Below are 23231 nucleotides of genomic sequence, written 5' to 3'. Positions count from 1 at the left end.
TTTTTATGTATCTTACTTTAAAAAGTATGTGGGGTTTGTTTGTTTGTTTGTTTAACGGCAGGAATCTACTCATGCACTTAATAGTTCAAAAATATGAGGTAGAAGGTTTCACTGCAGCAGTTAGCAGAGTTAACTGCACCTTTAGTATGTTGTTGGACCTCTCCTTTTTTTTCCTATCTGTACTTGAAAACTGGCAGATAAAGCTACTACACAAGTAGATTGTGTTTGTACTCATTTAGGTATGGCTAAAGTCCTAAGTGTTTCTGTGAATATCAAATTCCCCATGAAAATAAAAAGTCCATAAAAGTAAGTGCTGGGGACATATTTTTATTCCATTGCCTAAGAATTAAATAAAAGAAATTAACTTCATTTGTTTTTGCTAATTAATGTGATCTCTCACCGTATCTCCATTGCCGCCTTCCTTGGCTTGCTTTTGTTCTAAGTTCTTATTCTCTTATTCTTAATGTTTAAAGATACTTTTGTGGCCTCGGCTCACACTTTTACGTGCTTTTAATAGAGTCAGAGACAGAGTCATCCCCATGGCATTTTAAAGGATCACAAGCCTTCATAAAGCCTCTTCCCTTCTCATGTCTCTCTAACTTTTCTTCTTTCCTGCTGTCTGCTCTTTCAGTTGAAAATACTTCTGAGCAGGGAGTCATTCCACCAAAAGTAAGGTGGTTTCTGTACTTCCTGCCATGTGCTTTCTAAGCCAGGAACTCAGTGAATCAGGAGTTCAAGGCACAGAAGAGGAGAAGAGGAAACATGATGCCCATAAGATCACTAAATAGCTTGGGGTGGGGGTGGAATTAACGGAACCAGTTTGTGATCTAATAATCTACTTCCTGGTGAGTATCCCAGACAGTCTGCATCGAACTTTAACTTGCTTATTTTTGCTCCTTGGCTTTGCCCAAAAGAAAAAAGAAAGGGGTCCAATCTGTTTTCACCTGTCTCTGGGAGTCCTTACACCTGTCTTTGTTTCTACCTGTCTCCGAGTCCTTCCTGCAGGCTTTTCTGATTTCAGTTCTAAAGCTAGATCGGTGACAGACCCCACTGTAAGATGAACTTCCCTATCTTGTTTCTCAGAACAGTATCGCATTTCCCCTTATAGTATTACAGGAGGGCTGTCTGACCAAACAGCATTGATTTCCCCTACTATAATAGCCTGGATTACAGGAGGTTAAACAGCACTCGACTCAGGAGGTTGATTTTGAATTCCAGAAATGAGTTGTATTTGGTATTGTAATCATACCTTGGCCTTTTGTCATATGTTCCTAATAAGGGCAGTTGAATTATCCTGTTAAAATTATGAAAACTGAATAAAACCCATGATTCATTCACTGCACATGTCTTCAGAGAACCTAGCTTTCTACGTCTTACAGCTTATATTTGCAGGCATGTGTTTCAGGCAGAATAAACATGTCACTGCGGACAGATGTGCAGCAAGCACTCTTGGTATTCTGCAGCTCTGTAATTTCATGCCTCTTGCCCACTTTATTGTTCTCATAGGGAACTGCAGAAAGAGCAGATGGCTCACTCCTAAGACAGAAAAGTCTCAAACACACCCAAAGATAAGAAGATAAATGCTCACCAGGCCTATTTTTCTACAATCAGTATAAATGCACAAATGAATAAAATGTCCATTTATTATCAGCTGGCATAGGTTGTATAAAACCACAGAATTTTGGAGATTAAGTTGGCTTAATTTTTCTTCTCTCCAATGCCCTTATTATTCACAGGACAAGTCCTGTGTCTTAGTTAACATATACTTATGCATATGGGATTACCTTGGCTACCCATGCAACGTTAATTCCATGTTTAAACGGTTAAATAAGAGGCCTGACCAAAACAGAACATGCCTGATTCCTGTTTTAATTTTCCTTTTTTTGTTATATTCCAAATGTGATTATTTTCAAGGCACATGCATTGAGCCATCGGTTTTCGTTAGTGGGGATGTGTACCTAATCACACTCCACCCAAAAGGTACATTTTTTACAGTAATTTATCTTACGTTACATTTCTATAATGTTAGCCATGAGGTTGCAGAAAACTCTTGGGGAGATCCAGACGTGAGTGTGATCATGTGAGTGGGAGCACTTGGGAGGCAGAGGCAGAGGCAGAGGCAGAGGCAGAAGCATCTCTGTGAGTTCAAGGCCGGCCTGGTCTACATGCAGAACTCCAGGACAGCCAGGACTATACGATGAGACCCTGTCTCAATTTTTTTTTTTTTTAATATAAAGAAGGTACTAGAAGGTATTCCAGGATGTGGCAGATGTTTGCTTGTACCTTGTCATTCGATGGTGAGTGTTGTCCATGAATTGTTTATCATAGCGAAAAAAAAAAATCAGATAAGATCTTTGTTAGCCAGCCAGGTTCACAGAGTGCGCAGCAGAGAAGAATCTGAAACCCAAGCTTGGCTAAAAGTCTTCCCTCTTTACTCTACATTTACATGTTTACATCTTCTGTATATTTATGCAAGCTCAAAGATGAATTCATCAAGAGAATGATATACACAGTAGATCTAAAACTCACCTCAGAGTTCAGAGAACAAAGTAGTATGGGGTGAGGGGGATGGGAGATGGTTCAGCTGCTGAACACTGTCGTGTGAATGTGAGGACCCAGTTCACATCTCCAGCACCTATGTACTTCTTGGGTGGGAGTGGCAGGTGCCTGCAATGTCTGTACCTGGAGGCACTGAGAGAGAGAGAGAGAGAGAGAGAGAGAGAGAGAGACCCTGAAACAAGCGAGGCTGGCTCTTGAGGCTAGCTGAACCAAACAGCTCTACATTCAAGTGAGAGGCAATATCTTATATATTTAGTACATATTATATCGTATATATGGTAAGAGTGCAGAAAGAAGACCATTTCAACAGAGAAAAGAGGCAAACAGGAGAGGCAGGATGGAAGAGGGCAGCGGGATTGGCAAATAAGAGCAAGAGGCAAGATATGCGCTGTGAAGACGTCAGAATGAAGCCTGTTATTTTCATATGGTAAAAACAGTAATTCCTTCTCCCTATGATTCTCCAACTTTAATGCACATATGAATCACTAGGGGCGTGTTAAAATGAAAGTTACTAAGCTCGTCCTGGGAGGGTCTGAGTCACCAGCGGAATCCCGGGGAGGTAACGCCTCATCTTAGTTGACTGTAACACAGATGGTGTGCAGACTGTTCTGTGAGAGACAGTGACTCACCACTTTGCTTATGCTGGTTTGTCTGTTTTTCAGCCCCGGTTTCTCACCCGAGTTAGAAATGTGTATGTACAACCGCTTCTCGGAAATCGCCATCTCCACTCTATCTCTTAACTTGCCAGTGCCTTCATCCAAATTCATCATCTTCCTTCAAAGCCAGTGCATAAGCTTTATATATGTGTGCCATGCTTTTGTTTTTTTTTTTTTTTTCCTGTCAACTTGACACAAATTGGAGACATCTGGAAAGAGAGAGCCTCAGTTGAGAGACTGCCTTTGAAAGATGGGCCTATGACCAAATCTGTAAGACATCTTGATTGATGTAGAGGGTCCCCATCTCTGGCCAGGGGGTTTTGTGGTGTGTAGGAAAACACTGAACAAGCCAACAGAAACACACCAGCAATCAATTGGGGTTCCTCATGGTCCCCGTTCTAGTTTCTGCCTCTAGGTTCCTACTTGAGCTCCTGTCTTGGTTTCTTCTTTGCACACATCTACTTAACCTACTGAGACTAACAACAACCACCAACAACTACCAACCTCCTCCACCTCTTGGGGCCCTGGCATTTATATACCCTCTGAAAAGTCCCCAGAATTCCAAATGTCACACAGTCACAGAAAATGTCTGGAGCTGGCAAAACCAATCCCCTGCCAGAGCATGATGAAGTCTGTCTCTTGCTCCTTTGTGGATTCTTCTTTTTCACACCCTTTATCTCTACCCCTACCTGCCTTCACCCCCTAACAGAGAGGAGAGAGGGAGAGATCTGAAACTAGTTTCTTTCCCAACCCTTCCTCCACGTTTCCAGCCCAGCCCCTTCACATGTTTGTTGCATTTGTTCTTGCCTCAGTTCCCCAACAGTGTGCTTAAACAGTCCCCTCTCCCAGCTTTCCCCATACTGGCAGCTCTAAACTGTAACGACTGTTCTAGCCTATCTGTTCAGCTCAGCTTCTCCAGGCTCAAGTGTCTCCTAACAATATCTTCTGCCCCAACTGCTTGCTCTTCTCAGTCTCTCTCGGGGGTTTTCATCTCCAACACTGAAGGTCAATAGGGTCAAGCAATTTTAAAGGCTAAGAATTCCTAAAGGTTGTCAGTTGCTCAGCAACTGGGAGGGGGGTGGGGAAGCGGTCCTTTAAAGGGCCAGGTGCATAAGCTAAATCACACTACAGCCCAAGGTAAATCATAGTCAGCTCCTGCTCCAGCCCCATATCCCCACACCTGGGATCAAAATGAAAACATTCTTAGAATATCTTTGTGTTTTTTTTTTGAGGAAACCAAAACCCCCAAATTCTCACTACACCAGGTGTGTCATCAATTTAGCTTCCCAAGCAATAATCTAACCCTTGAACTTTTGGAGGGTATGGCCTAGGATTCAGGATGTGTAGAGTGCTTAGAATGCACCAGCATGCCCGCCCACTGTGCAGCTCTTGAGCTCTCCAAGTGTGGCACGACTGCTCAGCCATTGCACCTTGGCATTCTAAGTGAACGTCACTCTTCTGGGAGAAGAAAGAGCAACAACTGCTTTATTTACTAACGCTCAAACTGGGCCAGACGCTCTGTCACGCCTGTATTAATTCAATATTCCCTTGAAGATACCGGACTCCCCGTGTAGTGCTTGGCAGCTCAGTATCCCCTGAGTTCTGGAGCGAGAGCTTGTTTAACATTCAACTTCTTGTCATTTAGAACCCTAACCCACTCCCACAGAGCACACACACACACACACACACGTATATATGTATGGATGTATCCTATCACAGTTCAGTGGTGAAATAAATGAAATTTGGGCAGTTTTAGTTAAGTTATAAAACACAAATTATATTTATCATTAATCAAATGATTTCTCAAATGAATTATATTTACTGTATACTCTTAAATAATCTGGCACTGTGCAAGAGAGCCTGGCATTTAGATGAGAGACACTGTGCCTGTTTATGACTATAAATGTAGTATGTTAAACAGCGTGCCCCCTCCCACCCAAAGCCACGTTTACCCAGAAGCTTAGAATGTGATGCTATTTGGAAATACGGCTTTGCCAATGTGAAGACAGTCATGTACCATGGCACAACCCCTCAGACAGCATAGGTGATGACAGTCCTACATTCTTTCACCTAGTGACATCCTAGCCATTGTGTAAACGGCACACTCTCAAGGTGTTCACACCATGGCAATAAGTCTAACTAAGCAGGATGGTTTGACATACTGGTGAGTACAAAGCCAAAATGAGCACAGGGGAATGAAGCACACATTTAAAAGATTAAAGCTATGAAAGAGAACGTTCTTGCCAAAGTCAGCTTTCTATGGTTGTTTGTCATGGTGTTCTAGAAGAGTAGCTAAGTGAGAATAGGAGGTATTAGCTAGTGTGTTAAAGAAGGGATGTAGGTTGTAAAAATATTGTGTACAGTACTTTGAAATTAAATATCACAATGATTAACGACACATGCATGCTCACTATACACTTGTGGTTAATACCATTTGAAACTCATCTGTTTCGGAGAGAGTGTCTTCCCATGTGACCCTGGCTGGCCTGGAACTCATGGTGATGCTTCTGCCCCCCAAGTTCTGAGATGATCAGAGAGCCACAATGAATGGTCCAGACTCGTCCTTTTAATGATATCCTAAAACATGGAAGAACAAACCAGCCTGGACTTTCGATTCAGTATCTGTAATGGAGAAGGGTCCCAGTGAGCTTTGGGAAAAGGCATCAGAGCTTGGGAAAGGCATCAAAAGAGCTTCTTTTGTTTCTTTGTTAAAATGTTAAGGAGCGAGGTTGGTGCCCCTCAAAGAGGGTGGAGAGATGGACTCCTCCAGTGAGCGAGAAGAGGGCGAGGATCGCTGTTTATGGCTACAGTAAAGATGACCATTGTCTTCAAACATGCAAGTAGACAGTTCTCACTTCTTTCTATTTAAGTTCCTGGTGCCAATTACCTCTCTTGTCTCTCATTTCAGTCCTGTACTCTGTCTCTTATTGCTAAAATGCCTAAACAGAAAAAATACATTCTCATGCTGGCTTTTCCTATTCCTCCAAATAGTATATCTCATTACTTCCCATGTATTCTCCAGTCTTAGAACAGCCTACAACATTCCTGCTGCTTATGGCTTCTTCACTTTCCCACCCACCCCTCTTTCCCCAGCAAGCCCACTCTCCTCACTCAGCCCTTTTGCCTCTCCTCTTCCTTATCTCATGGCTTCCTCAGCATACATTTAAGTCTTCTGGGTACTGGGCATTGTTTCTGCTGTTCCTTCATTCCTGAAGTTTATTGTTAATCCTTTTCTCTGTATGTAAATTCTCCTCCATTTTCAGTGCTTCAGGTAAGGGTCTACCGTCATTCTCTAGCTGTCTATTATCTATTCCTAAAGATAGCCTTATTTCTCCATTTCACATCTCTGTGTTTCTTGGGGGTGAAATTGGCCTTGATGTTAAAGCCATCTCTGACAAATACATATAGGGATCATAACCCAACTCTGGTCTGCTACTGAGCGTGAGCTCCCTGAGGACATGCACCTGTTTATCTTGGAAACCCCTGTGCCTTGTTCTCTGATAGACTGTTTGTTTTAGATATGTTTATTGATCGGACAGTGTATTTGGTTTTTTTTTTCAGAAGCAGAAAGCTCTTGACAGCCAGCATGTTTTCACACTTTTGTGTTGTCTCAAATCAAAGCTCCCTTCACCTTGTGGGATCTACCAGCCTTCTCTAAGAAGAGCCTATTAGAAATGATTTTATGGCAGGCAAAGAACATCTGCATTGAGAAACTCAAACTAGAAAGAAAAGGCTATCCTAAAGCTGCTCATTGGGCATGTGTCTTTTAAAACCAGCAGTCACATTCCTGTGCAAAAATGCCACCCCAAGCAAGCACTGTGCCCTGGAAATGAGACAGGAGCCCTGACAGGAAGATGTCAGGAACAGCACTGTCCCACAGTCACTGAAGGAGGAATGAATGGCCCTCTGAGGGAGCTGTTACAGTTATTCAGATCCTGTAGGAAGCTCAGTGAGTGAGTGCAGGTAACACCAGCCACAATGCAGGTGACAGTTGTCCTGCTGACAGGATGGTAGGTCACTGTTTGCATGACTTCTTAGTCTTGAAGACTGTTTAGAAAGGTCTCTTTGTCTTGCCCTTTATGTGATCAGGGATGTGTGGGCCAGCTCTTAAGTTGAAGGATGTCTGCTGGACCTGCAGGCTATAGGCAGGACAAGGGGGTAAATAATGAGAACAGCAACATTATGGCCAATTTAATAAGCACCAGGCCAAATTGTTGGTATAATGTTCTTTTAAAATGTATATGCCTTACCCTTGTTAATTCAAATGCTGTTTCCCCAACCCCAACTCTCTGGTTTCAATCTGGATATTGCATTGTGATACTCACTATAAGCATCCTGTCTCAACTCTTGTGTAAACAGGACACAAATAAAGCAACTAGATACAATGTTGTGCAATGGGAGGAGCCAGAGGACAGGAAAGAGGGGAGGAGCTAGAGAACAGGAAGGGGCGAGAAGGAGGAGGAGTGAGGTGAGAGAGCACGAGGAGAGCAGAGCGGGAGGAGAGAGCTTGGAGGACTTGGAACATGAACCAGACCTAAGATTTCACAAAAAGCAAGTATAATGTGGGAAATCCAAATGTTAGGAAACTGAGGGCTTGGAGGTTTAGGAGGCAGTAAATATTGCCCAGCATTGTGTTCTAGGTTAACTAAAAACCCAGTCTCTGTGTGGTGATTTGGTTATACAGCCTCTGAGGATTAACAACGCCATTACAAGAAGCTAAACCAATAGTAAATTTTAATTACCACCTACAACACCAAATGCTAATATAAAATAGTTTTATTATTTATTCATGTTTTTTAAGACAGGGTCTCATGTATTCCACGCTGGCTGCTATGCAGCCAAGGATAACTTGAACTTCCTGATCTCCCTGTGTCCACATCCTTAACTCTGGGATTACAGGTATGCACTATGACACTTGGTTTCTGTGGTGCTAGAGATGGAAGCCAGACTTCATGCCTGTTAGGCAAAGACTTCACCAAGTGAACTGCATCCACAGTTAGCAGACACCATTAACTCCTCAAATGCTTCATGAAGCAGAGGCTTTGAATGTACACAGATCCTCTGTCCCATGTCTAGACTACTTGACCAAATCAAGACTGCAGAACACAGGCTGTAATGGTCCACAGACATGTGATGACCATCTCCCAAGAAAGATTCAAGATATCTGTGTTCAGTAAGGATGGACACTTGAAATTCAGACTGGTGAGAAGAATCCTGGGAGTCCGGACACTGCCCTTGAAATTGAACGTTTTAGAGTGTTCTAGGTTGCTTTCCATTACTGTGATAAACGCCATGACCAAATGCATCTTGGGAGGATTATTTCTGCTTATGTGCTTCAGTCCGTCGTAGCACAAGGGAAACCAGGGCAGCAAGTTAAAGCAGAAATCTGGAGGCAGGAGCTGAAGCAGAGGCCATCGAGTGCTGCTGCTTACTGGCTTGCTCTCGGGGTTTGCTCAGCCTGCTTTCTCATACACTCCAGCACCCCCCACCCAGGGATGGCACCCTTGAGTCCTGTATACCCCAATCAAGAAAATGCCACACAGACTTTCCTGCAGGCCAGTCTGACAGAGGTATTTTCTCAGCTGAGGTTCCTCTCCCCAGATGACTCCAGCTGTTTCATCTCGACAAAAACAAACAAAAAACACAAACTAACCAGAATATAAATCATGTTCAAATTTCTATTCTTGCCTATTTAGCAATAAAGTATTTAAGCAATTTATATTCAGAGTATATAATTACCATTTCCCAGATTGACCTATTGGAAGTTAAAGATAGTTTTAATTGGAATCCATAGTCACAGGTGCAAGTGTCCTTGATTGGCTCTGTGGACAGAGTATACAGATGCTTACAACCATAGTTTCCCCTTGATTTAAAAGGGCACTGTCTTAGTTAGGGTTTCCATTGCTACGAAGAGACACCATGACTACAGCAACTCTTATGAAGGAAAATGTTTCACTGGGGCTGGCTGAGAGATCGGAGGTAAACCATCTTTGGCAGGACAGGACGGTGCAGAGACGGTGCTGGAGATGGAGCTGAGCGTTCTACATACATCTGGATCTGCAGGCAGCAGAAAGAGAATGTGAGCCTTTGGGCCTGGCTTGAGCTTCTGAAACCTCAGCACCTGTTCTCAGTGACCCACTTCCTCCAATAAGGCCACACCTTCTAATAGTGCCACTCCCTATGAGCCCTTGGGGACCATTTTCATTCAAACTGGCATGGGGGCCACTTAGCACACAATCTGGTTACAGTCAAAACTTCTACCAGTGACTGAAAAAAAAAAGTATTGAGACTTCCTTTTTCTTAAAGCAAGCAAATCACCAGTAAGTTGTATTCTTCAGTTATGAGGACATAAAAGGTAAATGGTGAAACATGGATCATGCACTCATTTCTGATTTTTAAACCTCAAAATGGGATTTTTACATAGGAATTTTACCTTAAGACGTATTTCTTGTTAATTTTATCATTTGACGGTTCCGCAGTGTGTATATGCATTCTGGTCACTCTTCTCTCCTCTCTTATCGTCTTGCCCCTTTCAGTCTCTCTCGTTGGCCACCAGTCACTTCCCCAGGCCCAGGACTTTTGTTGTTTTGTGATCCATTTAGTTTGTCCGGGGACATTTGTGTGACTCCTGAGTTGGAACTAGCTATTGGGGTCTGGTGGAGTCATCAATGGCTGTACAGTTGAAGGCAAGCATGACTCCCCTTCTCCTTGAGTCTGTCTGTGGATAGGTCTCACACACACTCACACATGCACTCACACACATGCACATTCACACACATACACACAATTTTAAAGGTGTGTGTTATGAGACTGGCTGACATGATTGATGGCTAGGAAGTCCAACAATGACCATCTGCATATTGGACAGTCAGAGAACCTGGTAGTCTGAAGCCTCAGGACAAATGATGTAGCCCTAGTACGAGGCTAAAGACCTGGAAAGTTTGTGTGGGAGGCAGAGCAGATGGAGCTGGAGGCTGATGTCCATGGGTAATGGCAGCACCAACAGAGGCTCCTGTTCTGGAAGAGTGGGGCTTGTATGCACAGGCTGGCTTCCTCCTTCTTCATTTTTACCAGGACCTGCCCAGTAGGGGCGTTGGATAACATCACCCACATTCAGGGAAGGTCTTTCCCCTTTGTAACTGTCCCATGTGCCAATGTGTCTGGAATCCTCACAAACTTACCCAGAAGTCTTTTCTTCCGGGCATCTCTCAGTCTTTTCAGTTTTCAATCAAGCTTTTCCACCGTGCTGATTAAACAGTGTCTATCCTTACCCTGACTCTGTCTTCAACTGTGGCCAACTTACTAAACCCATATTTAAAGTGCGCAGTGCTGTTTAGACTGGAATTTGGTTGGTGGGATGGGAAATCAGAAGCCCTGCCATGTTGAATTCTCTTGTAAACTTCACCTTTGCAACCCATTGACGGCCAACTCTGCTGGAAGGGGCCAGTCTGTGGTCTCCTTGGCTGTGAGCCTTAGCCCTTACTGTCCGAGTGGTCTCTTCAGCCCTTTCCTCTTTAACAGTCACCACTTACACCGAATCAATAGGTTTGCCTTCATAAAATAGTAAGCTTGACAGGAAGGAGGACGGGCATTCACCAACCACCTATTGTATACTTAAAGCTAAAGGTGTTTGAAGCACACCAGGTCATGTACACGATTATATGGTGAGGACTGGGATGGAATCAGAGTAAACAGGGAGGGCACCGGTCTAAGTTCTCAGTAGGATTTGTTCTTAAATAGGCTGTTAAATCTGTGTCCGGTCTCAGCATGTCAGCATTTCAGTGGTGAAGAAAGAAAACAGCAAGGGATTCCCGCTGAAGTAATTTGCCTCAGGCTACTGCTAGCAAGTAGCAGCATCAGGATTCCTATCAACATTCCGCCTTCCAGGGCTTCTTACTGTGAAACCCACATGTTCCGGAATAGATGGAGAGCATGTAGGGGAGGCTGAGGTGTGGACTCAGTAAGCCACCTTGCCAGCTTTCTGCTGCTTGCTCCTTTCGTCTTGCTATTCTGAGACGTGGAGTGAACTGCCTGGCTCTGTTCACGAAGGGCAAACACAGAGGCGCTGTTTTGCACGTGCTGTCCCGTGCTTCCAGCGACTGGCACACACTAAGCTGGCCTTTTATCTCTAGAAGTCACCCCCTGAGACCCAAGCAGAAATGCTGTCCGACCAGGTCCTCGTTAAGGCTGGCCCGGAGCATCTCGGTGGCTGCCCAGGCAAAGCCCATAAGCTTCCGGGAGGGAGGATGTTTCAGGCCTGCTCCTTGACACAGGCTGGATGGAGAATAGAACCCCAGACATACCGAAAGCACAGGAAATGTTTTCTGAGCTTATTCCTCGTGTTATTACTAAATAAGGAACTGTCTAAAAGTAGGGTAAAGGAGGCCAGACAAAGCCGAATTTTCAAGTTTCGACTTACTGAACAGTGTTTGAAGTGGAGATCCAGGAAAACGCAATATTACAGAATGCACACGGAACAGCGGTTGGTATTTATTTAAAAATGGTGTCACACAACAGATAGTATATGGGAGAGATTTATTGGATGGAGGTGGAGAGAGAGAGGAAAAGGAAAGAGAGGGGTGAGGGGTCCCCAAGAAACAAAGTGGGGTGAGAGAGCAAGGGAGAAGAGCAAGAGAGCAAGGTAAGAGAGAGACAAAGTGGCAGGTTGGTCCTTTTATAGCTTGTGCATGCAGCAGCTCAACTGTATCTGCCACACAGCTGGTAGGCGAAACATGATGACATCACAGGTTACTAGGCAACCCAGAAGCAGGCTGCCTGTGCACTAACAACTACACTGTTTAATAATTGTTTTTTGGGAAAAAATCCTAATTATAATAAAAGCACAATAGAATCTAATGATTCATCTGTAGAATTAATCCCCAACTCACTGGAATTCATTACCTGTTGAGGGGGGCAATGGTAAGATTCTGACTCCACTCTTAAGCAGTTCAAAGCATGGTGCCTGTGTTGGGGGCCAGTTAAAATAAATAGAAAAAAAAGTGGAAAAGAAACATTATGGTAAGATGCACAGGATGCTGGCAAAGGACACACTCAAGGAAATTTGCAGCAGCACCATGAAAGAGACGGGCTAATAAGACACAGTCTTCAGAAAATAAACTATGGGCCACAGTGTCAACTGCAAAGACTTGAAGCCAGCAGGAGGGATGGAGCAGGAGGGATGGAGCAGGAGGGATGAAGCTGCTGCCCATAGGTCTGGCTCTGCACTCCATTTCAAACTCTGCTGACATCTCAGCTGACTCTTCTCATTAAAACTCACTTCTGTATCCCCAGTCCAGCCAGGAAAAGGGCTGCCCTTGCCTTCCTAAATTTGCCACTGTTGGCACATAAGAATTATCTCCTCTTCCATTTCACAGTGTAAAATGTGGTCATTTCCAGCAGCATGGGCCGTCAGTATGCAGTCGCTAGCGAGCAGCACGCTGGATATAGTAACGTTTAACACATTAAAGCAACCAGCTGAGGTAGCAGTTAGGGGTGGAGTAATGGCACGCATACATAATGGAAAGAGAGGGGTTCCTCGGGCCAAGGCAAAGGCTCCTCCCGACACACACACACGCGCTGCAGAGAACTATGTAATCGCCAGACGACAAGGGTTGGAGATGTGCTTATGTGCATCTGTGTGCATGTGTGCATGAGTGTGTGTGTGCTTACGCATCTGTGCGATGTACGTGTTAGTGTGTGTTCGTATGCGTGCTTATAAGCGTGTATGTAGTCATGGACACACAGCCTTTATGTACAGATAACTACAAATGCATATGTACAGATACATCACGTACCTGTCTATATATGTGTACACATATATACACACATCTATGTATATATACATGTGTGTGTAAACACACACATATCTATGTATGCACGTGTACTTATACACACATAGACACATGTATGCACACATACACTAATATGTATACACACAGGAAATACACATATAATGTATATAATTATATATAATATATACAAAATACATATATATATAGAGAGAGAGAGGGAGGGAGGGAGGGAATCTCCGAAGGCGGAGGTGTGAGACTCCCGCTGCCCACTCCTGTGGGCTCCTCTCCCAACCCCCACGCTTCCACATCAGGACACAGCTTCAGGGATGCCGTGTGACCCGGGCGCGTTACAAAGTTAGCGGTCCTCGCTGCCTGCCGCCGCGCAGGTTCCCCGCAGGGCGCGGCCGATGCGGTTCCCGCAGGCCGAGGCCCGGCGGCGGACTCCCTAGGCCGCGGCATCACCGGTGCCTGCCCTGCCCTGCCCTCCCCGGCCCGGTCCGGTCCGGCTCCGCAGAGGCGCGGCGGGCGGGGCGGCATGTGCCCGGCGCGGTCCGGGGCCGAGTCTGCGGCGCGGCGGGAGCGGCGAGGGCGCCCGGCGTAGGCGGCGGCGTGGGCCGCGGTATTTATAGCCGGGTGACAGCAGCGCGCCGCGGCCCGTGTCGCCGCTCGTCCTGCGTCCGCCGCCACGGTGGCCGACCGCGCGCTCTCCGGTGAGTACGTGGCCCGCAGCCCTCTGCCCGCAGCCCCGGCCGCGCGGGCAGGCCGGAGCCCCGCAGCCCCGCGGGCCCGGGACGCGGGAGCCGGCCGGGCGGGGACCCAGCCAGCCGGGATCCAGGGGAGGGGCCGCGGGCAGATCCCTGGAACTTTCCCGCTCCACCGATCCCGGGGCGCGGGGACCCAAGCCCCCTGGCTGCTGCCTAAAGGAACAGGTTGCACTTCCCAGGTGTCCTTTCAGGAAGGAAACGGGGAGGCCTGTGTGTTCGCGAACTCCATCGCGACTGAATTAAAAACTAATTTTCAATTTCTATTTTGAAAACAATAACACAGGCCGGCGAGCGTGTTTGACCCGTGAGAGAACATCTTGGCTGCTGTGATTCATTCTATGCTCTGTGGAACATCGGTGTGTGTGTGTGTGTGTGTGTGTGTGTGTGTGTGTGTGTGATGCTTACCTTGATGTTAGTGCGTGGCCATAAAGAAAAAAGTGAGTTGAAGTATGTAAACTATGAGGTGCCCCCACCCGAGTCTAGGAAGCTTTTATGGTTTGTTTTCTCAAGTAAGTTCTAATTTACAGAATATAGTGGTAAAAATCTATGTAAGAACCATTTCTATCGTGTTGATTTTTTTTTAAATGATGGATATAGTATCTTCTTATTTCCTCAATCTTTGTGTAGTTTCAGAGCAGTTGGAGTCTTTGACTCAGATGCTCACCACTCCTCCCACTGTGATCAAAACCCGGTACCCATCAGTCTTGTTTAATTTCCTTTTAGCTGCCAGTCATTTTAAAGAGAACTCTGGGCAGGGATGAGCTTTAATCCATTGAATATTGTTGTCTTGGAGGATGGCTGTGACAAGCAACCGAAGGGCAGCCTGTGTACTTTTGAAGGGTCTCACGGTGCTCTTCACTTCACAACTCCATAGGACTTATCCCCAGTTTGCCATTTCACCGACAAGCCGTCTTCCTGGAGGACCTCCAAACCAACTTCACTTTTGGCTTCTGGGTTAAAAACTTGCTTTGACTGATGTCCCAAGGACCTCAGGATAAAAACACGGGAGGAAAATTACTAAACTTTGATACAATGTGAAGAGGAAGGATGTGATTTATGGATGTGATCCTGTAAATTAGCTGGGTACCACAGATAGCATCCCCATCCCTATGCAGAAAGCCACTTAGGTGGTTGCATTGATTGCTTTAGAAGGTTGTGTTTTATTTAGAAGGCTGTGTGGTATCTGGGCTGGACTGGAAGCAAGAGTCTCAAGTGTACTTCTGTGACTGGTGCTTATGTCATAAAACCTTTCATGAGCGCTTTGTTGCACAAAAACGCTCAGCTACTCCTATACCCATCTTTTGCTTGTTTTATTCTGAGGTGAAAGGGGTGGAAGCCAGAACCTTGATAGCCAGGGGTGACCTCCACTCGCAGCCCTTCTGACACTTGTCTGCTTATCTGTGAATTTGAGATAAAGGTCCAAGTTCATCCTTCCCTAGGTCTGACCCAGGAAGTAGATGTGGCTTTGATTTATTCACTTTTCTTCCATCTCTACTTTTATGGAGTTGGATGCTCCAGTACTGACAGCTCTCTCTGGAAAGGAATCTTCTTTTTCTCCCTGCAATACTGGCCTGCTGCCCCTCTGTCTTGTCAGTATTCGTCCGTTCACCCTCAGAAATGTTGGGTGGTGAGTAGGTTGAGGGCTTCCCCGAGTACCTCTTTCCTTCATAGATGGGCACATAATGTTGGTTGGGGTTTGTGCTCTGGGCTACGTGGAGGCAGGTGTGCTCAGTTGTTCCAGTTGGCATCAGCATGACCTTGGGCAGAGTCTGCCTCACTTATTCTCCATGTCCTTCCCAATGGTTAATGTAAGGACTAATTGAAATAATACGTGAAAAGCGCTTTCCGAAAGCCCCAGGCATATAAATCACTAACAACAACAACAACAACAACAACAAAAATGTCGATAATAACTGTATTTTCTATATCCCTTGAAGTTCTGTTTACCTCAGGAAATATGTTTTTCCAGCTCGGAAAATGTCAGTTTCATTCTAGATTTTTGCCTAGACCATCCCTCCTTACATCCCGTCCACCGGTAAATCTCACGGATTCTTTCTATGTGTCTAGGAGCAGAGCTTTGTGAACTGCCTAGACCTCTACCTGTCTCTCCCCAGGCATTTGTCTTCCTCATCAGCTCCCCTGCTTCCTCCCCACCTTTGCCTTCCTGTGGACTGTTTGGAACAGCAGACACTGTGGTCTTGCTGACACCAAGGGATAGCGTCAGTGTTTGTGAAATGGGAAAATCAGAATGTTTTTCTTACAGTTCACTAGAGATGACTTCGAAGCTCATCAGTATAGAGTCTGGTGTCCAGTGAGTACCCAGTGAGTGTTAGCCCTTTGTGATGGTGATGAAAATGGGAGTCGGTGCTGACGGTGTGGACCGTGAGTGGTGCCGTCATTGTAGGCTTAGGGCTGGTCGCCTGCCTTCTCTCCTTTCTTTAGCAGATGTTTCCTGTCATATGGCTCTGTCTTTTGAGCCTTCTCAGACAAGGAGAGTTCTTCTGTTTCTGAGGGTTCCACAAGTTTATGCAGTAGGCATCTGTTGATTAGCTCGGCACTGGGCCTTGCCCTGGGAGGAAATAGCTCCTGATGATCTCTCCGGGGAGGATCAAGCGAAGAAGAGAGACATGGATGCAGATGATTTCACTAGGGACGTCTGAGAGTGAAAATAAAGGCATTCCCACACACAGCTGTGAGACTGGAGTTAAAAACAATCAAACAAACAAAACCAAAATGCTTGCAAATCCTTTGCCTCGTAGCATAGTTCATTGGAAGCCTCAGTCCTAGATTCTTAACTGCAGGGTCAACAAATAAACCGGTGGTTCATGAAGAGGTTTAATTAATACGAACTGTAAAGGTGGACATAGTTTTGGCACCCTAAATCATACCAAAAACTAGAAAGCGGGGCCACAAGGACGAGAGAAACTTCTGACATCTTTGTGTCTAAAGTCACAGAAAAGGGATGAGCAAACATACCCAAAGTAACCTCATGAGTGCTTAAGGACTTTAACTTCTGGTATAAGAAAACAATAATCTATATTAACGTTTCTCATGGAATGATCAAATGATCAGTATCAGAGTACTGCTTTATTCTGCCGTGATGGAAGTCACCGAATGGTTGGAGGCGATAATGAGCAAATTAGAAGCATGACAGAAATAGTTATAGGACCAGCCTCCAGCCCTGGTAGATGACAAAGGCCTAGCAAGGCCTGGGCATTAAAATTCTGACTTTTGTTGTTGTTGTTGTTGGGTCTGAGAGGGAATGAGTCGAAGATGCTTAGAGTTTTCATGTCCTTGTTTGTAACATGATAGTGACAGGAATGTTCATAGCATTGCTCAGGATTAACGGAGATCGTGCGCTGGTGTAGGGTTCCTCTTCAGCGCCATAGTTCTGCCTCCCAAAATAGGGTAAGTGCTGGGTAGCAGCAGCTGTCTCCAAGAGTTTTTGAATGCGCTCTTTTAACTTGGGCATGTGGGACATTATATTAAAAACAAAAACCCCACGGCAAAGCAAATCAAGAGTATTTCATTTTTTTTTTTTTTTAAAAAAGGAGTCAAGGGCCTGTGCTTACTCACTCTCTGGCTTCTTGGGCCCCACCCAACTCCCTGGTCTGTGCTCCTGCAGGGAGAGGAGTTGGTGTTGGCAACCACGTCAGTCATCACCAGCAAGAAGGGAGCACTAGTCACCTAGAAGAGAGATTGACAGGACACCTGTGTCTGTGCGTCTGTGTTGCTAGGCATATGGGAGAGTCCGTTAAGATCCGCAGTCTTTGGGATGACTTTTTGGGAATTTCTCAATGGTGGTGGTTTTTTGATATCTCCAGGGACTCTGCGTGAAACTTGTGTTAACAGCGGGCTCATTCAGTGTTGACTGTCACGGACGTTCGTTTTACTCCTGTTTGTTCCATGTCCTTTGCTTTGCTCTTTGGTATGAGGACCACACCTACTTTAGTCTGGAGCTCATGTGCAAGTCTGAGCCACAGGCCCTGTGAACAGGTATGACTGAGCACTCAGGAAAATCTTCTGAGGCTTGATATTGTTTAGCAAGCTTGGGAATCGAAGATGCAGGAACCATCTATCGGTTTGGGTGAATTCTGTGGCCAGTCTACATGTGTGTTAACGTCACCTGTTTATAACAGCTGTACCAAATCTTCATCAACTTATATTATGGCTTTACTTGACATTTATGAGCCAGGAGTATTGGATGGAGTTTTGAGGCCTTGGCACCTGTTCTCAGATCTTCCATTGGCTTTGAATCACTCACTTCTAGCTTATGTGTCATTCTTTCAGTGAGGTGTAGATGAAAACCTTTGTCAATGACCTTCCCCTACCTCCTGCCTTCTCCAAGTGTTCAGGATCTGTGAAGGACTCCTCATTTACATACTTTTCCTCCTTGAGGAATACTAGGATATATTACAAAATTTCTGCCATTGCCTCTTAGAGACAAGGTACATCTAGGAAGTTTGCAAGGCCCTTGCTCCTCCTGGCGAAGAAAGGAAAATGCCTGAAGTTGACCTGGTTACTCTAGGGGCTGGCTGTCATGCCCTGGGGTCAGACCCCAGAGACTCAGAGCACAGCGCTCTCTCTCTCTCTCTCTCTCTCTCATGGCTACTCACAAACTCTGAGAGTCTAAATTCCCTGCCTGTAAAATGAAGAGGTAGGAATGGTAATCCCAGCATTCCCAGCGTTGTTATGACCCAAAACAGGCATACTAATGATGCGTGCAGACTTCCAGCACACAGCTGTGTGGACTTTGCAGGGCCTTGCTTTCCTTCTTTAATCTTCTTGGACTATTTAAAAAAAAAACAACAAAAAACTGTGAAACAGGCAAAATGAACTGGTGGCTGGAAGTAAAATTATATCCCACACTATTATTTAATATATTTATTAAATCTATTATTTAATATCTATTATTTAATATATAAACAGTTATCATTGCTGAAGAAACAGGTGTACCTGAGTCTAAGAGCCAAGTCAGCTGACAAAAAAACGAAGGCTCCTCTCACAAGACTCAGACCCCACGGGAGCTACAGTGTAGGGGATTTGTGGGCAGCTCTTGAGAAGGGGGACCTGAGCAGGACTGAGGGTCTGGCATTGGAATGTTAAGAAGGGTGTGCTCAGGTCCACACCATCGCTGTGGGACAGACATGATTTTGCAGTGCCCTTTGTGTCTTTGCAAATGACTGCTGCTGCCTAGAAGGAGCGCCTTTGCCATTTCCACCGGGGATAACATTCTTCTCATCACCCTAGAACTTGGACTAGGACATGTTATTCTCTGTGAAATCTTTCCCTATGCTCATCACCCCCCCCCCCCAAGAAGCAGAGTGGTCCAGACCACTCTGCTTTCTCCCAGGAAAATACTTAGTATAGACTTGGGTATATTAACTCTTTCTTGAAATTATTTAACCAGACTGTAAAGGATTCTTTTAAAGGGAATTTTCTGCCCATATGCCCATTTGACAATATCTAGAAATAGATTTGGAAGCAAATTCCATATCCATCAAATGACATCATCACCACTGTGCAGAAAGGGACTTAGGCGGGGTGTTTGGTAATATGCGGTCAGTTTACTTCTGCATTACTTAAACTTTTAAATGGCTTTGCAGGATTACCATAAGGTAAATGTCTGAAAGCATCATGAAGATTTTGTGCTCTGTTCCCCACTGAAGCTGATCTTGAACTCCTAAAACTCCTGCTTTTGCCTCCCAAGTACTGTGTTTACAGGTGTGTGCCACCATTTCTGGCCATCACCTCCGTTTGGAGAGTGTCCCTTCCTTTCTTCTCTTTTATTGTCTGCCCAGCAGCCCTCAAATGATAGGAGATAAGAATAAACTGGGAAGTGGCAGATCTCGTTTTTAATCCCAGCACTCCGGAGGCAGGGACAGGTGGTCTCTGAGGCCAGCCTGGTCTACAAAGTGAGTTCCATGGAAACCCTGGACACAGAGAAACCCTGTTGCAAAAAAAAAAAAAAAAGAAAAAAAATGATGGTAGGATGATGTGAGGACAGAGCTAACGTGCGTCAGCCTGAGGCTTGTCCTGGTGCCCTGGGCGGGAACAGCTGTGGTGTTTCCCTCCTGTCTTCTTGTGGGGCTGTTAAAGGTCTGAATGGGTCTGGACAGCAGAGAAACGGCTTGTCTTCTGGCTTTAACCCTCTGTCTCTTTCCTCACACAGGTCAAGCAGCATCGAAGGCTTGAAGGATGGGTAAAGACTTCCGCTACTATTTCCAGCATCCTTGGTCTCGCATGATCGTGGCTTACCTGGTCATCTTCTTCAATTTCTTGATATTCGCAGAGGACCCAGTTTCTCACAGTCAAACAGAAGCCAATGTTATTGTTGTTGGGAACTGTTTTTCATTTGTAACAAATAAATACCCTAGAGGACTTGGCTGGAGGATTCTGAAGGTGCTTCTATGGCTACTGGCCATTCTCATAGGACTGATCGCTGGCAAGTTCTTGTTCCATCAGCGCTTATTTGGTAAGTAGCGTGCCATGTGCTGCCATGATGCTGGCCCTGAGACAGAGCTGTCCACTTCCACAGTCTAGGACCAGACGCTTGCAGCTTGTCCTGTAGCCCGAGTCTGTCCTGAGCTGTTGTAGCTTAGGCAGATTCTTTAGCTGTCCCGTAATTGATGTTTAAGGGAAATGGTCACAAAATGAAATTGGTATCAGATTTTGCTTAAAAATGCCTTCAGCCACCATGGAAATAGCCCTAAGTGTGGTAAAGTGAAGAGTCTGCAGATTGAAAAGACAGGACCTTTTGGTAACACACATTTCATTAATGTAAGCTATCTACTGGCCACACACACACACACACACACACACACACACACACACACACACACGTCAAATGATAAACACAGTATCATCATAAGAAAACCTAAACCTTTTTGCATTTATTTGGTGTGTGTGTGTTTCAGAGAACAACTAACAGGAGTTGGTTCTCTCATTGTACAATTTGGGTTCCAAGAATTAAATGCAGGTCACCAGGCTTTGTGGAAATAGACCTTTCCCTCTGAGCTATTTCTCATGTTTCTCCATGTTTTAACCTCATCCCCTAGTTAAAAACAACAACAACAACAAAACTTTGGCTCTTTGATGTTTATTTGGAACTAGTATAATATAGTGTAGTATTAAGGAATCTCTCAGTAATAAATATCAGAAAAATTAGTTTAAGTTAAAAAGTGACTGGTTACGTGTTAGAGCAGTAGTTCTCAGCTTTTCTAGTGCTTCGGCCCTTTAATAAAATTCCTCATGTTGTGGTGACCCCCAGCCATAAAATTATTTTGCTGCTACTTTGTGACTATTACTGTTATGAATTGTGATGTGTTCATCTTATATACAGGCTGATATGTGACCTCCAAAGGGGTCATGACCTGCAGGTTGAGAACCGCTGTGCTAGAGGGACGGTTCTGTGCTTAAGAAAACTGGCTGCTTTCCCAGAAGTCCTGAGTTCAAGTCCAAGAATCCACATGCTGATTCATAACCCTTTATAACTGTAGTCCCATGGGATCTAGTGCCCTTTTGTGCAGATATACATGCAGAGATAACACCCATATGTATAAAATACATAAGTAAATCTTAAAAAATAAAGGAATAACCGGTTATAAGGTTACTGGAGTATTTCATAGATACCAAAGAGGAAACTGGCTTTGGACTCTGGGGTGAAATGAGATTCAGTGTCCATTCACTCAGTGAGACCAGCCCAAGTTCAGACTCCCGGGGAAGAGGTTGACTTTGATTGAGTTCATACTGCTGACTTAACTTCAGATGGTCAAGAAGTAGGGATAGTCATCGACAGACATCAGATGCTAGGGTAGAGCTAGGGTAGAGCATGTCCTAGGCAAAGCTGCTGCTCTCCTGCATACTTACCTTCCGTAGAAGGGGGGCAAACAGGCACATGTACAATACTTGATAGGCTGATAGGCTGGGAGGGTGAAATCAGATATGAGGGCTGCTGCTTGGTTAGTTGCTAAGACACTTAATAAAAGAGGAGTGTACCAGCATGATAACAAGTCGGGTAATGAATAGCATATTATTCTGAACAGCAATGACAACAGCTAAGGTGGGGGACTTGGGGGTAATTTAGACAGAACAAATAAATACTACTGCATCTCTGAAGGCCTCTTTTGTCTTGGCCTTAGGATATGGGAAGGCATTATAGCCTTACAGGGGACAAGAGCAGAGATCCTTGTCCCTTAGCTGCAGGCCTGAGTGAAGATGATGCTTAGGTGGGTGAAGCACATCCCCTCATCTGATAAGCCCCATTTTACTATGAAGAACAAAAACAAAGGTGGTGGGACAACAAGAGACTTTAAGGCCTGTAGTCAAGGTTGGGAACACCGGGCAGAGGGAGGTCAGTGGGCCTGTGGACAGGTTGCTAGTTATCACAGAGAGCCATCGGGATTGTGAATGGTGCCAAACCTGGTTGCTCAGCATTTTGCCTTTCAGAGCTCAGTCACCCGGAATGTAGATTTGCAAGTGTAGTGGGTGATTGCTTAGACTTGCATTTTGCAAACAAAAGCTGGTAGAGTGGAATCTGGCCAGGCAGGAAGGGAGCTAGCAGGCTAGAAGGAGCCTCCGAGAGCTTGAAGATACAGGTAAAAACCGAACATTCCATAGTTCAAGTGCAATGGAAGTAATAAAAGAGAGAAAGTTTGTTGGGTGTGGTTGAGTGGCAAACAGTCTTTCTTTAGTGGTGATCCCCAGGGTGTGGTCTTTAGGGCTCCAAGCTTCTGTGGTCTGGAAAGACAGGTCATTGACACAGAAGACGCAGAGGAATAGCGTTTGTTGGCTCATACATCAAATATGGAACAAGTGTGGTGTGATATGGAGTAATCATGTTTGTAGAAGGGTGGGTAATAAATGTAAGAGACTCAGTTTCCAAAATAGGTGGGGGTTGCTGGAGAGGGAAGTCAGTCGGTGTCCTTACAAGCAGTGGCTAGAGGTGTTGGTGAGCCATTTGGGGAACTTTCAAAATTACAGCAGCTGTAGCAAATGGGTCAGAATGTTAAGGCTGGAGAAAAGCACCTGAATTTATGAAAGGATGCTAGAGAACCATCGAGCTAAAAATAATGGCTTAATAATAATGCTAGGTGATTTGACTTTGTAATTGTCACATTTTGCCAAGCTAGTCTCTTATAAATTCTATCTCTTAAACTAAAACCAGATTTCAATCATGGCTTGCACCACCAGTTCTCCTGTTAGTATAAGTAGCTTAGCTCTGAAAAAGCTTTCTAGATTTCAAGTGGTGTACTGAGTACGAACTATTTCCAAATAACGCATAAGGGCATCTTAAATTCTCTTCTTACAATAGAATATATTTTAATGTCGGTTTTGTTACTTCAGTTTGACAATTTTTTTTTCCTTATTCAAAATCTCTGAAATGATGCATCTTAGAGGAGGAGAAACTACTTTGTAGGCTTTGCAGAGCAGAGTGACAGGCTTTCCCTCAGCGGATAGCA

At 44.8% G+C, this 23231-nt stretch overlaps 1 protein-coding gene across 2 annotated transcripts in view; it reads left to right on the top strand.

The window, feature by feature from the left end:
- The first annotated feature begins 13585 nt into the window (after positions 1-13585).
- The window catches only part of Tmem117 (transmembrane protein 117), a 448350-nt gene continuing 438704 nt past the window's right edge, over positions 13586-23231 (top strand). For both annotated transcript variants that reach the window (XM_055627032.1, XM_055627034.1), the window contains exons 1-2: positions 13586-13716; positions 19943-20245. In XM_055627032.1, coding sequence (XP_055483007.1) covers positions 19969-20245 — 277 coding nt within the window. In that variant the 5' untranslated portion in view covers positions 13586-13716; positions 19943-19968. The remainder of the gene's footprint in view (positions 13717-19942; positions 20246-23231) is intronic.

The sequence above is a fragment of the Psammomys obesus genome, unplaced genomic scaffold, assembly GCF_907164565.1.
Source record: "Psammomys obesus unplaced genomic scaffold, mPsaObe1.curated_primary_1811, whole genome shotgun sequence".
NCBI classification, from domain to species: domain Eukaryota; kingdom Metazoa; phylum Chordata; class Mammalia; order Rodentia; family Muridae; genus Psammomys; species Psammomys obesus.
This window is presented reverse-complemented; position numbering and strand designations above follow the sequence as displayed.